Raw genomic sequence first — 15,978 nt, forward strand, 5'->3', positions numbered from 1 at the left:
CCTCTACGGTTAGTCCTGTATCTCTCTACCTCTCACTCTACACTCTCCGTCTCTCCCTCTACTGTTAGTCCTGTATCTCTCTACCTCTCACTCTACACTCTCCATCTCTCCCTCTACAGTTAGTCCTGTATCTCTCTACCTCTCACACTACACTCTCCATCTCTCCCTCTACTGTTAGTCCTGTATCTCTCTACCTCTCACACTACACTCTCCGTCTCTCTAGGAGGAGAAGAAGAAGAAGGAACTTTATTGCCATTGCACACATTCAACAAAATTTGATCTATGCATTCAAACCCTCACTTGCAACGGCAGGATCAGTGGGCAGCCACAGTGCAGCCCAGGAGATGGGGCGTAACCTAACACAGACGTTTTGGTGACCAGGAAGGAAGGAAGGGAGGAAATGGCTCACCCGGAGAAAACCCTCATGGACACAGGGAGACAAACTCCACATCTCCCAGCGTTTAACCGGGACCGTGTGCTGCGATGATTACCACTAACTGGCGCTGCGTCTGAGCGACGATCAGTTTTTGGAAAAGCCTTGGTTATAATTTGTTTCATTGAATAATGCTGGGGCCACAGGCTCACACAGGCACATGACAAGACTCTGACAACACTGGATTTTAACATGATTAGGTGATTAACAATTGAAATATAACCTCGGAAATGTAACAATTATCGGAAGCTTGACATTTGAAGGTATGCATATAAATATATATATATATATATATATATATATATATATATATATATATATATATATATATATATATAGATATGCATTTGAAGGTTAACGGTCAATGACGGTAGCAACATCAGTTCATGATCCAATTATCATTCCTAATTGCTAGGAATAGTCCTTATTCCGAGTTAGCCTGCTTCCATGTAGAATATTTTCTAAGCAAACGTGAACAACTTTTCCCAAGATGCAGCGGGAGGGAATGAGCTTCATCTGGCCCCAGCAGAGAGCCCGAGTCTTCTCATAGTGGGGTCTAATTGCCACTACGCTAATCACAGTTATTAATGGCCACTGTGCCGCAGCATAGCTAATGGAAGATAGTGTGTTGGTTTGACATGCTACCCTGCTGTGCTAGCCCACAAGATGATCAACATGTGTAGCGGAGGACAGATTACATTGCGCTGCTAATGGTTGCTTAATGACAAGGACGGCAACTGTGTAAACAGACGCTAACGCGTAGCATTAGCATCGCGAGCCGAGACCAGCCCATCAAATGGAAAAACAAACAGTAGCAAGGAAAATAGTGGATGTTTTTCCTGAGGCTGTGGCACCGACGTGGACACACACAAAAAAAAGGGCAGAATTAAGACTCAACACTTGCTACTTACGTGTTTGGAAAGGTCTGCGCTATTTGAGTCGACATCATACCTAGAGAATGGAGGGAGACAGAGGCAGGAGTGTATTAGAAGCTAAGAAGAGTTACACAGAACCACTGAGAACAGAAAGACCATCAGACGATTACAGGAACAAGGCAACCTCTAAAAGGGATCAATCTCCATGAGAATTGACCCCAGCAACTAAAATACAGTCATATGTTGAGTGCTTAGGACACAGAATTAACACACACACACACACACACACACACACACACACACACACACACACACACACACACACACACACACACACACACACACACACACACACACACACACACACACACACACACACACACACACACACACACACACACACGATTAATCATTTATATTCTTCCAATTGAATATTGATTGTCACATACATATGAATTGGAGATCCTGTTTTTACAGCTACCTTAAAATGGGTGGACCAGAGATTCTACAGAGTCTATATAATGTACTCTACTCTACACACTGGGCAGTTACTATTACAACTACACTACAAACTGAGGAGCTACCACTACTCCACTACTTTACGCTACAAACTGAGTAGCTGCCACTACTCCACTACTCCACTCGACATACTGAGTAGCTACCACTACTCTACTCCCAGGTAGTCTTAATGCCCCCAAAGCTGGCCCCCAGCCAGGCAGCCTGTGTTCTGTAAAGCAGGGTAAACTTCGCCCTAACGTATAACTGTAATGTACATTACAGGGAAGCAAGAGAGACAGCGCACGTCCATCTCTCCTCCGTGGCGCTAGGAAGCTAATGCGCGGACAAATGCATTGGCTTGCATCAGGGCGACGCATCGCTAAGCTAATAACAGAGCTGGTGTGATCGCAGGGTAACGGCGGCAAATGGTCGCTGTTAGAGGAGATGATGATGAAAGGGTCTGACATTCGTGCGCACGCACACACACACACACACACACACACACACACACACACACACACACACACACACACACACACACACACACACACACACACACACACACACACACACACACACACACACACAGAGTATAAATAGAACCGGGAACCCTGCAATACTAACAGAAACATTGTATGTGTATGTGTGTGTGTGTGTGTGTGTGTATATGTGTATGTGTATATGTCTGTGTGTGTGTGTGTGTGTGTGTGGTCCATTCCAGCCAATAGGGTTCCCCATTTGTTGCGGCAAGGCTGTGAGTCTCTTAGCTGGACAGCTCCACCAGAATCACATATATGTATTAACACTATTGGGCTTTAGCACCCAATAATAAATATATATAAAATAATTATGAGAACATTTTGTAAAGTGTGTACTTATTTGTCTTAACCTCGCTTTGTTTTATTCATAATATTTATGATTTCAGTTTGACAAGCAACGTTAAAATATGTTCCCGTAGATACGAAAATCTGTCTTTTAAAATCTCTCTCTCTCTGCCCCCATTCTTGTTAGTATATGACACACTTGACAAATACAGTGACAGCATAGCCAGCTGAGAACACACACACACACACACACACACACACACACACACACACACACACACACACACACACACACACACACACACACACACACACACACACACACACACACACAGCTTTCCCATTGACTTTAACCTAAGAACTATAAAACAGACAGATATTTACAACACAACATAAAACATGAACACAGCTGCACTGTGGCTTATCATGTGCACACTTCTGGAAACATCTGAAAAGGTTAACCGGCCAGGCCTGCGTCGTTCCGTCCCTCTCTTAATTCAATTCAGAATACCTTTATTGGCTTGAGGGAAACAAACATTCACATGGCACTAGCAGGTATAGATGTAAAACAAGCAGGAATGAATAATCATCATGATTATAAAAAAGAAATATAGAAATATTTACAAATAAATGTGAAGCATTAGATGTCAGCATTAGGTTGAACATTACTGATACATGTTTTCCAGTTGCACATGTTTGCACAGCTGATTAGTTCAATATGTTGGCTTTGGTTGAGGATAAGATAAGATATTTCTTAATAGTACAGCCAAAAACGTGCCAGGAAAGGTTTGAGTATGGGTATCATAAAACCAAATGTAGATGACAGTTTCTGTCTAGATAGGGACCTTTGTCTATGTCTGTGTAGTCTGTGAGATTATCTACTGTATGTGTTTGTGTTCCCTGACAATAGGCAACAGGTATCAAACTTGCACGTACAACTCTCTCAGTTTCACACACAGATACATAAAAAGATACAGAGATACAGACCCCCACACACAGAACCCCACCGACCCACACAAACACAGAGACCCACACACACAGAACCCCACAGACCCACACAAACACAGAGACCCACACTCTCCTGGACTTACAGATCAAGCCTCAGATTCTGCCTCTCTTCGAAGAAGTAGTCCAGAACGAACTTGCGAACGAAGTCCGGGTTCAGCGTGTTGTCGATCACTTCTGTCCGCCCGAACTTGTAGGAAGACAGAGATACGGACCGGAAGTCAGACACAGCAGGCAGGAAGTCAGCCAAATGGACAGGAAGTCAGACAAAACAGGCAGGAAGTCAGACAGGCAGGAAGTAAGACAAGTTGACAGGAAGTCAGACAAAACAGGCAGGTAGTCAGACAGGCAGGAAGACAGAGAAACGGACAGGAAGTCAGACAAAATGGACAGGAAGTCAGACAAAACAGGCAGGAAGTCAGACAGGCAGGAACTAAGACAAATTGACAGGAAGTCAGACAAAACAGGCAGGTAGTCAGACAGGCAGGAAGACAGAGAAACGGACAGGAAGTCAGAAAAAATGGACAGGAAGTCAGACAAAACAGGCAGGAAGTCAGTTAAACGGACAGGAAGTCAGAGAAACAGACGCGAAGTCAGACAAAACAGGCTGGAATTCAGACAAACGGACAGGAAGTCAGACCAACGGACATTCCCCTTTGACCCCTATTTGACACCATAATGACCTGAATTCTAATTCACTCTTGGGATAAAGCATCAATAACGAAATAGCAGCTGTACATTGGTGCTACGTCATGCATAGTGGCGTTCAACTCTAGTATGTCAACAGGGGGTAAGCTGGGTACTCTGTTGGCATTTCAGTTTTTAATAATTCATGCAGATGATTGGTTATTCAGCACTATGAATCACTGAGAATGATTGGGTCGACAAGATTTGGCCCCTCCATTTACATGCATGATTATTCATGAGTTGGAAACAAGGCAAAAGATTGCGTAGAAATCAGGTGCACACACACACACACACACACACACACACACACACACACACACACACACACACACACACACACACACACACACACACACACACACACACACACACACACACACACACACACACACATGCACACACATATGCACCCACACACACACACACACACACACACACACACACACACACACACACGTCAAAAGCAAAACAATATTATATTATTTAACTTTAAACACGCTTTTAGTCAACCCCATCACTGTTCTGTTCATAACAGTTCTGCTGGAAAATGAACATTTAATATTAGTTTTCTTCTGATGTCCACCTCCTTATTTCTTTTACTAGTAGTCACTGGAATGAACCAAACATGTGAGTTTACACCGTTAACAGTTGAGTCTGTTTTAGCACGAACACACATGATGACATCAGGATGAGCCATTCATGACGATGTCATCTGCGGTTTGTGTCAATACCTCCGGCCCTGAGGGACTGGGGAGCGTACACACACACACACACACACACACACACACACACACACACACACACACACACACACACACACACACACACACACACACACACACACACACACACACACACACACACACACGCACACGCACACGCACGCACACGCACACACGCGCGCAGAGTCCGCTCCGTTTACCTCATCCACTGTTTACTCTTTAGTCATTCAGCAGACGCCTTTATCTAAAGCACCATACAATTGCAGTTCTTTTCAGATACAGGACAGAACGGATCCAGGTGATCAAACAATCGTGTGCACTCAAACCTCTGTTACTAGATATACATAATGATAAATTAGAAATATATAACTTCCGTCTTTTTGGATTTAATTTGCATAGGTCAGTTCGGAGGTTGCGGATGAAGGGACAGTAAATCAACTGTGGAGGCACTTCCCAGAATGTGTGTTCACAAAGATGAAAGCGCTCTATTGTCATTTTATTTGATTCGGGGAAGGCACACATGATAAATGCTCTTAGGCAGAATCAGAACTCGCAAGTTAACTGGTAAAGCTTTTAACTAAAGGTACAATAAGTAGCCATTAACTTACATTAGTTAATGCAGTAATAAACATTAACTAACAACTAACCCCTGGGTAAATAACAGTTAACTCATCGTATTGTAATAATTTACTAACGGTGTTCATGCTTACTAAGGCATATTTACTAATTGTATTCATGTTAACTAAAGTAATGGTATTTATGTTTACTCATAGTAATCATGTCTCTCACACTCACACACACAATCTTACCTCTCTCCACTCCTTGTTTCCGATGCCTTGTGTGTAGAGCACGCAGACTGTACATAACAAACAGAGCAGAGAGAGAGGATGAGAGCTAAACCTAATCAAACACCGATAGGAGGAGACATTCCTCACACGGCCTAAACAGAAACAATAATTTCCCTGTGCCTATCATTTCCGATGTTATCTAAACACACAATCATGCCTTAATGTAGAAGGAGTGAATTCATTCTCTCCTGGACCACACACACACACACACACACACACACACACACACACACACACACACACACACACACACACACACACACACACACACACACACACACACACACACACACACACACACACACACACAATCATTTCCTCTCACTTTTCTATCTCTCAATCTTCTCTCCGTCTCTCTTTTTTTTCTCCCTTCTCCCTTCTCTCCCCCCACCCCCCCAGTCCCCCTCCTCTCTACTATGGTTAATCATCATCATCATCAACAACAACCTCTTGGTTTTGCCTGCCCTCCTCCTCCTCCTCCTCCTCCTCCTCCCCTCCCCCTCCTCCTCCTCCTCCTCCTCCTCCCTCCCCCCTCCCCCTGCTCCTCCTCCCCTCCTCCTCCTCCTCCTCCCCCTCCTCCTCCTCCTCCTCCTCCTCCTCCTGCTCCTCCTCCTCCTCCTCCTCACAGTGAGGAGTCACGTCTGAGGATGACTCAAAGAGGCTCATTTGAAGTGCTGACCCTGGGATTTGTGTTGACGTGTGTGTGTGTGTGTGTGTGTGTGTGTGTGTGTGTGTGTTTGACGTGTGTGTGTGTGTGTGTGTGTGTGTGTGTGTGTGTGTGTGTGTGTGTGTGTGTGTGTTTGACGTGTGTGTGTGTGTGTGTGTGTGTGTGTGTGTGTGTGTGTGTTTGACGGGTGTGTTTGACGTGTGTGCATGTCAAGCGATATGAAAATGGAAAAAAAACAGGAGAAGAACAAGGAGCTCCGAACAAAGCTGTTGGAATGGACACACACACACACACACACACACACACACACACACACACACACACACACACACACACACACACACACACACACACACACACACACACACACACACACACACACACACACACACACACAGAAAGAGAGAGACAGAGAGAGAGAGAGAGAGAGAGAGAGAGAGAGAGAGAGAGAGAGAGAGAGAGAGAGGAGGAACAGTCAAGAGGAGCAGAGATGAGCAGGGGGAGCCACTTGTAGGAGGATCTATAGAGGAATGACATGAGGAGAGTTCGCCCTCCTCATACAATGAGTCACCAGGACATACAGAGAACATGAAAGATACATGACATACAGTAGCTCTGTGTGTGTCCTGACTCTCCCTCCCTCCATCTCACCCCTCTCACTCTATCTCCCTCCCCACCTCCCTCCATCGCAACTCTCTTTTTCCCTCCTCCCTTCATCTCTCCCCTCTCTCTGTCGCTCTCCCCCTCCCACCTTCCTCCATCTCAACTCTCTCTCTCTCCCTCCCTCCATTTCACCCCTCTCTCTCTCTCTTTGAGTCTATTTCTAATTTCTAATTTTCTTCTGTTTCTTTCATTTTGTGTACAGCAATTATTAATTTATTCATCGCTCTTTAATGCCCTCACACACACACACCCACACCCACACACACGCACACCAGGCATATGGTTGGTTTGGGGACGGTCAGTGTTTGCTTACTTGGGTCAGACTTGGAGAAGGTGTCTCTGTCCAGCAGGTTTCTGTGGGACACAGATAGAAGGGGATGAAGTGAACATTACAACATATGGGCCAAGTTCCTGTCCATACAAAATATTGTACAATAATATCCACATTTTCGCATTCGCAGCTGGTTGGGGGATCCAGAATCTGGATACAAAAGCATTGTTTAACTCCCGAATTCAAATCAAGCTCATTTAAAGTACGGGTATGCATGATTGAGCCATTTCTCCTGGCCTCACTCAAACATCTGTTCATATGTATACCATATTCATACCTGATATGTCAGAATAAACATGTTGGGCTCATTCGGACCCTCATTCCTGCAACGAATGTTGTCAAAGCAGCAAAGCACTTTCGTCTTTTCAAATCAGTGCAGGCTGCATCGTTACGGATGACTGTGGCCCGACTGAACTGTGAATCACCACTAGCACCAACACAAGGGTCTCTCTTCCCAAACACCAGAGTGCTTCAGCTATCTTTTACCTACGTGGTGAGAAGCCCTCGTGCTAAGTGCTCTCATACAGAGTTGGCGCATTAGAGTAGCATGTGATTAATGCAGACAGCAGACGTTTATGAGGGTTTACCCACCTAGACTGCGATGGAACAAATGGACCACATCCAATCAGTTTCATTTCCTGTTCTGCTACCACAATACGTTTCAGAAAAAACACATCCATGCAACCCTAACTGTAGGCGGTTGAAAACCGGCACCGGCGAACCCTCCATCGTCACAGCCTTCGTGTTGAAACAAGGGCTCCTTTATCTGCGAGCCAAGTCTGATCAGAGAGCATGGTGGACAGTGGGACGTGGCTCAGAGCTCCATCGGAATGGGGGGCAACAGATGCCTTGTTTTTGTAGCTATAGATAGAGAGAAGGAGGGAGGAGGAGACGAACAGGAAAAGAGAGGAGAGAGAAGGTAGATTGGAGGCCACTCCTGGAGGAGCACACTCTACTTAAAGGAGCAAAAAGCTCTGGGCATCGTTCAAGGCTGCGGTTTTGACTCTCTACTCATATCAATGTCATCTTCCCAATTCACACCCAGTCCCCAACCTGACTGGCATTCTCTCTCTCCAGCACCTGCTCATACAAACACCTCTGGCATTTCAATACGCTGCTCTCGCTATATCGCATTTTACATTTCCCTATCCTCCTCTCCTTCGCTTGCTCCTCCTCACAATCTCTATCACGGTCACCATGCCCTTTTCACGTTAGCATAAATGGCTACACTTTCCGTAACTGGCAAGCTGTCAGAACTGCACTAAAAAAAAACGTACGCCATAAAATCGCACGCTAAGTAACGCTACCATGTTCATCCTTATGAAGACTCTAAACGATTCAGCGGTGGTCTCCACTTTGCCGGGTTTAGATGCAACCGCGAAAGCATAGCGGAGACACTTAACCAGAGTCTCCTGCTCTTGGGGAAAGAGCAGGAGGAAGACATTGGTAAAAGGTTTGGCCCTCAATTACCGCAGAATAATGGGGCCTCCGAGTACGTCAGCGGTTCACAACAACACAATGCACACGAGTAGTGCACGAGCAAGCGTAGGGTTTTAATACGGGGGGCGGGGGGGTCTAAAGGAATCACTGTTATTCCTGAGAGCAGTGGGGGGAGGGGGGCATGGGAGTGTATGCTGCGCTGTGAGTTTGCATCTCTCACAGTTTTACATACATCAATAATACAACAGAGGGTTCGTACAAGTTGGTGTTCCTCGCTTGGTAAGTACTAGTGTGTTGCTTTAACCCAGTGGTTCTCACAAGGACCACTGGGTGGTGATTGGGCTACAGTGTGTGCCCAGTTGAGCCAAGCATGTCCATGTGAGCTGGTGTATGTCTGTGCATGTATTCGTCGGGTTAGCCATGTGCCAAATGTTTGCATGAGGTTGGATGTTTGTTACACCACCAACGTCCCCACAAAGGGGAATGCATGTGTGTCTTTCTACAGCTGTATGTGTGTGTGTGTGTGTGTGTGTGTGTGTGTGTGTGTGTGTGTGTGATGTCAGGCTGAAAACACACACACACACACACACACACACACACACACACACACACACACACACACACACACACACACACACACACACACACACACACACACACACACACACACACACACACACACACACAACATGGTATACTGAATTTTAAGTCCATCATTGACTGCTGTGTGGACCTGTGAAGTAAATTGAATTAAAGAGCAAATACATATTCATGAAATGACCTCTCCACAAGCAATCATTAAACAGTAGATTCACTGTCAGATCCAACAATTAACCTAGCCTGGTTCTACCAGACTCTCGTACTTCACTTCATTTCATTTCATTTGTACAGAGAGTCTGGACCTAATCAATTGACAAACGTTAACTCACTTGAAGGCGGGTGTCTGTTGAAGTTTAAAATGATTGGATCTGCCCAGTGCCACTCTGGATCTGCCATAACCAATCGCTAACGTTTGGTTGTGACGCATGTCATGCGCCGGGAATCACGCGCAGGTTGTACACAAACCAAACACCTTGCGCGTCTGCACGAAAATGTCCGTCAACGACAGCTGCAGGTTTTGTTCGTCAAATTTAATTTATCAGGGAAAAATTGCATTGTAAATCAACTACCGACCTACAACAACAACAACTCAAACTGGCGTACGACTTTATCGTCATTGTTCTCAGACACGCCCTCTGTTCGCTGATTGGGCGCCGCTGTGGCGGCGCCAGAAAACCAAATTACATACAGCAGGTCCAGACCTAGTACTGAAGGGAAATTCAAATTGAGCGGAAGTACTTAGGCGGGCGGAGCCAGGCTACAATTAACCCATGCTTCAGGTGAATACCCCCGCTTCAAACAACCCCGAATCCTACCTGTATTGGGATGTGAGATTGTACCTAAAATATACCTCACACATTTTAGTCAAAGACACAAAGGACATGAGAGAGAGAGAGAGAGAGAGAGAGAGAGAGAGAGAGAGAGAGAGAGAGAGAGAGAGAGAGAGAGAGAGAGAGAGAGAGAATACAGGGAGAATGATTCAGAGAGGGGAGTGACAGCGCACGGACAGTAATGAAGAGCGAGGTAGAGGGAACGGGTGTGGGTAGGACAGAGAGAAAGAGAGCGAGGGAGAGAGAGAGAGTTAATGTGAGCCATGAGAGGGAGCCATCAAAGATAATAGAGGAGGAGAGAGAGTGACAGACAAGTCTGAAGAGAAAGAAGACGGCGTAATTATGTTCTCATGCTGGGAGATGGGGAAGTCTCTGCTATGAGATTGGCCTCTATTCAGCCAGTTTCTTCCCAACCCAGAGACACCATGGAGAACAGAATACTTGGAGAAGGAGGGGGTCAGTGCTAGACATTTTAAAGCCCTTCAAACAGTCGTATTAAAATGTAAAGGTAACTAAATGTACGTAAAAGAATACATAATTGCACAAGCCACGTAAGTAGGTACATTTCAGGTTGTGAATACATATTCACAACGATTATATTCACGTGCTTTAAATGTGTCAATAATATAAATAAAAATATTTTACTCAATTTAACTTTGTAAGTTGAGGGATAACCTTGCCTTCTGAACCCTGACACTATTGTGGACGCATTCTATGTTTACCCGTGCGCTCCCAGGTTTCTGTGCCCAGGTGGTCGAGATAGATGGATGGCCACAAACTCCAGCCCTGTGTTTCAAGGTCTGATTTCTAAATCAATACATTATTTCACACATCCATGCTCCAAACCTCTGGTGGCTGGGTCTCTCATCCTGCTCTGCCTCCCCCTGTTCCCTCTCCTCTCCTTCCTCCCCCTGTTCCCTCTCTTCTCTCCCTCCTCCCCCTGTTCCCTCTCCCTCTCCTTCCTCCCCCTGTTCCCTCTCTTCTCTCCCTCCTCCCCCTGTTCCCTCTCCTCCTCCCCTGTTCCCTCTCTTCTCTCCCTCTCCTTCCTCCCCGTTCCCTCTCTTCTCTCCCTCTCCTTCCTCCCCCGTTCCCTCTCTTCTCTCCCTCTCCCTCCTCCCCCCGTTCCCTCTCTTTCTCTCCTTCTCCCCCTGTTCCCTCTCTTCTCTCCCCTCCGTCCTCCGTCCTCCCCCTCTTCCCTCTCTTCTCTCCTCCTCCCCTGTTCCCTCTCTTCTCTCCCCCTCCCTCCCCCCCATTTTCTTTGGCTGTACAGCTCAGGTAATATACAAAATGCATGCCTGTAATTACAGAAGGAACCTAACCATAGCAAGAATTCAAAGAAGATAAAATTCAAATACTCACATCAATACACCAATGTAGCAAATTGAAAGCCATCTGACCTCATTTCAGAAATGATTTGATATGCAGTGCTGCTTTTGTTGTTTCATTTTAAAGCAAAATAAACACATTTCCCTGTATGCGGTTGCAAATTGAATGATGAAAACATTGAAAAAATTCATCCCAAAAAAGTTTCCAACACAAAATCTTTGCTTTCCTTTGACATCCTCTCTCTCCCCAGTTGTAACATTTTCATTACTCTCATTCCTCTACTGCCCCCTGCCCATCCTATCCAAGGACACAAGCTATGAATGTGTGTTTGTGTGTGTGTGTGTGTGTGTGTGTGTGTGTGTGTGTGTGTGTGTGTGTGGGTGTGTGTGTGTGTGTGTGTGTGTGTGTGTGTGTGCGTGTGTGCAACCGCGCAACTGGCTCCCGATATTAAAACATGATGAAAGAAAAATGCACAAAATGCAGTTCAACCCCACCCTCCACCTTTCTCCATCTTCTCTCCTTCTCTTTTTGACCGTGGCCTGAATAGCGACTCTTCAGAGAATACGCCCTCTAACTGATCTAGATACAACTCGCACAGCACACATACACCATAGACATATTATGTACACATAGAAATATGAATGTAGAGCAGTCCGATGTGGTTCACGTTCTTGTGATATAACTGGACATTTTGTCAGACTCTATTATACAAGTATTAATCACCTAAAGTATTCCAATACCAACGACCACTTAGGTTGAACAAAGTATCCATGCATGCATCCATCCATCCATCCATCCACCCAGCTCGTTAGCATATTCAGTACGATTCCAGTCATAGCTGGAATCGTACAGTCATAGCTGGAATCGTCTAGCCACAGCTAGCATTATATGTTATCATCTAAGAGCCACCAATAGCATTAGCTAATCTTGCTAACTAGCCTCAGCTAGCCACAGCTAGAATCAGCTTGCTATATCTAGCAGTGAATTAAATCTAGCATGGGCTAGCCACTGTTACCGACAGCTAGTCAGAGCTAGCAATATGTAGCAACGATTAGCCTCATCCAGCCAATGCGCTGGTGGTCGAAGCTAACATTAGCATTAATTCACTAACAATGAGTAGCTAACTCCCCTTCCCTTTGGTTGAGTTTTTATCAAACTGAATTCTCAGTGAAGCAATTACCGGAAATTACAGAACACTTTCTGTTCTGTGTGTGTGTGTGTGTGTGTGTGTGTGTGTGTGTGTGTGTGTGTGTGTGTGTGTGTGTGTGTGTGTGTGGTGTGTGGTGTGTGTGTGTGTGTGTGTGTGTGTGTGTGTGTGTGTGTGTGTGTGTGTGTGTTCTATTCCGGGAGAAAGCCTCCCATAGAGCTTCCTCCGTGTCTGTCTCCATTCTCTATTCAGATTTTCTCTGCTCCCCCCGACCCCACACATCAACTTTTGTTTAACCTAACCCGTACCTTATCACCACACACACACACACACACACACACACACACACACACACACCACACACACACACACACACACACACACACACACACACACACACACACACACACACACACACACACCACACACACACACACACAGCTTCGTTTCACATGACCATACCTTATCACTCTGACCTGCCATTCGGTGTGTTTTAGACATGTTGCCTCTGATTCAGCTCAATTATTATTCTCAATTGGCTTTGCTTCAAATATAAGCTTCATTGTTGAAACACAATATCAAGGAGGAATCTAGACTCAGATAAGCTGTGTTTAACCAACCGACCCTCCAAAGCCAATCTGTGAAACATTTTAAGTGTGTTGTTGTTTATGTGGATTTCATTAGGATTAGGCTAGTACCTAAAGGACAATTAGAGAGAATACCCACTTAGGTGCCGCTTCTACCCTGTAGCCCATAAAACACAACGAATAATGTCCCTGCATCGGCATGACAACTTGTCAGCAGCAGTAGACTCATTATTTTATCCGAAAAATATCCTTTCTAAAGATTTGTGATATAATTTTACGCATTCTGTTAACCAGTAAGCTTTTAAACCACGACTTCATCTGAAGAAACCAGGACCCATGTGTTTGTACAGTCTGGAATAAATGATGCACATCGCTCTGTGTTTTTTCTTCTACTATTTTAACTGACCTGCAGGTTACCCGCAGCCCGAAAATAGACCCAGTTTGCCTCGTAACTGCGGCTAACTGCGGCTGACCACAGGCAACTGCACTCTTTGGATCTCTCCCCCCTCCCCCCCCCCACACACACACACAGACACACACACAGGTGTGCGAGTGTGTAGACAGCATGTGCATTTTATCTTGTCTAGGGTAATTGATTCTGAGAGCCTGATTGCATCTGGACAGGATCGCAGATGTTTTAGGGTGACTGAGAGGGGGAGTGAGTGGGAGAAGGAGTGCCATGTGTGAATACATATCACAACTCTTTAAGATCCTACCTGGTCTTAAAGAGCGAGGAGACGAGAGAAAGAGAAATGGACGAGGGATCAAAAGTTGTAGAGATCAACAGAGAACGATAAAGAGACTAGCACACGCTAATATGTATGAGTCTAATCTAAAACGAAAGAAGATATTCAGTGTGTGCAAAGTAGACTTGGCACACTGGGCAGAGAGCGAACGCCTTATCCCTCCCCTCTCTCTCTGAACGCTCACAGTGGAGCTAGTAGTCTCTGTGTGTATTTCTTCGAATGTGTTTTGTGCATAATATATGTGTGTATATATTTTGTTTCATTGTGTGTGTGTGAGTATGTCTGTGGTTTGCTTATGTTGTGCAGGACTGTGTTGATAAGAACTAGCCACGGGGTTAAGTCCCCGACCATATACCTGGTTGGCTGGAGCATGTCCAGTTTATGGTGGCGCCAGAGATAGAAACAAAGAGGGCGCTGGGGAGGAAAGGTATGAGCTACTTAACCAGGCCTGAGGGCTCTGGCTCTCCCACCAGTCCTCGAGTGTTCCCTGGGCCACCCACCAGTCCTCGAGTGTTCCCTGGGCCAGCTTGTGTGGCCCCTATCATCCCTTTTGTCAGTCACTGCAGCATAGTGCCATGGGACTAACCACAAATTAGACGTATATATATATGTAACCTAAAACACTGATTGGAGCGTTCCTCTGCGTAAATGTTCTGCATATATCTAACCAGCGGCCCACTCAAAGCGCTTTACTATATTGCCCAACATTCACCCATTCATGTACATGTCAGCCATGCAGGGCGACAGCCAGCTCGTCAGGAGCAGTCAGGGTGAGGCGTCTTGCTCAGGGACACCTCGACACTCGTTGGTTGAATAATATGTGAATACTATTTCATACCTTGTACCAGTGTGTTTTTTTGGCATGCAGCGGTTTTACATGTGTTTGTATTTTTGTATCCTTTTTGTGCGTCTTTGTCACTTGCGTTTGTGCGCGCGTGTGTGTCTTTGTCCCATGAGTTTGTGCGCGCGTGCGCGTCGATATGCCTTAGTGTTGTTCGTCTCCCCATCGGTGTGTACGACAGGTGTAGCTGTACCTCCAGGGGTGGTTGGCAGCAGGGGGTCGGCCGCTGTAATTATGAAGTAATTATTGATGAACCCCACCATCATTAGCACCTCCCCACCCGGCGGCCCCCTGCAGTGATTTAAACACTCCTTCAGACGGGACCCAGCAGGCCCCACCTCGCCTCTCAGAACCTTCAGGAGGGTGGGGCTTTGACATGAGGATGATGCTGCCACTCAAACACCGCAAAAACAACACAGGAATAATCAATAGGAGAGGATACACTTCCATCCTCCGAACCAAAGAAACACCAGAACACACTCACACACAAATACACACTACCTGATATATGGCTGCACAGAGAGAGACAGAGCAAGAGGCTGAGAGAGGCCGAGAGAGAGAGGCCGAGAGAGAGAGGCCGAGAGAGAGAGCGAGAGAGAGAGAGAGAGAGAGAGGCCGAGAGAGAGAGAGAGAGAGAGAGAGAGAGAGAGAGAGAGAGAGAGAGAGAGAGAGAGAGAGAGAGAGAGAGAGAGAGAGAGAGAGAGAGAGAGAGAGTGAGTGAGAGAACAAGAGCAAGCGAGAGAGATCAATAGTCAATCACCCTGTGTAAATCTTTACAGACTCGACTGGATCTCGGAAAAAGACCAACCTTATTACTGAACACGAATGCTACTCTCCAAGGCCTGTGCCTGCAGGCAAACACACACACGAACGCGCACACACAGGAATTCAGATAATAAAGACAAATA

The 15,978-nt window shown here is 45.7% G+C and overlaps 2 protein-coding genes across 2 annotated transcripts in view; one reads left to right on the forward strand and one right to left on the reverse strand.

Annotated features, from left to right (window-relative positions):
- Positions 1-7,611, reverse strand: part of LOC132448038 (copine-8-like) — a gene marked incomplete at its 5' end in the record, with an annotated part of 42,959 nt that extends 35,348 nt beyond the window's left edge. Inside the window, 4 exons of the mRNA XM_060039099.1 lie at positions 1,345-1,384; positions 3,722-3,825; positions 5,854-5,900; positions 7,536-7,611. Of these exons, the coding sequence (XP_059895082.1) occupies positions 1,345-1,384; positions 3,722-3,825; positions 5,854-5,900; positions 7,536-7,611 (267 nt within the window). The remainder of the gene's footprint in view (positions 1-1,344; positions 1,385-3,721; positions 3,826-5,853; positions 5,901-7,535) is intronic.
- gramd4a (GRAM domain containing 4a) overlaps positions 1-15,978 on the forward strand; it is a 169,709-nt gene that overhangs the window by 127,421 nt on the left and 26,310 nt on the right. The window lies entirely within an intron of this gene.

The sequence above is a fragment of the Gadus macrocephalus genome, chromosome 19, assembly GCF_031168955.1.
Source record: "Gadus macrocephalus chromosome 19, ASM3116895v1".
In the NCBI taxonomy this organism is placed as follows: domain Eukaryota; kingdom Metazoa; phylum Chordata; class Actinopteri; order Gadiformes; family Gadidae; genus Gadus; species Gadus macrocephalus.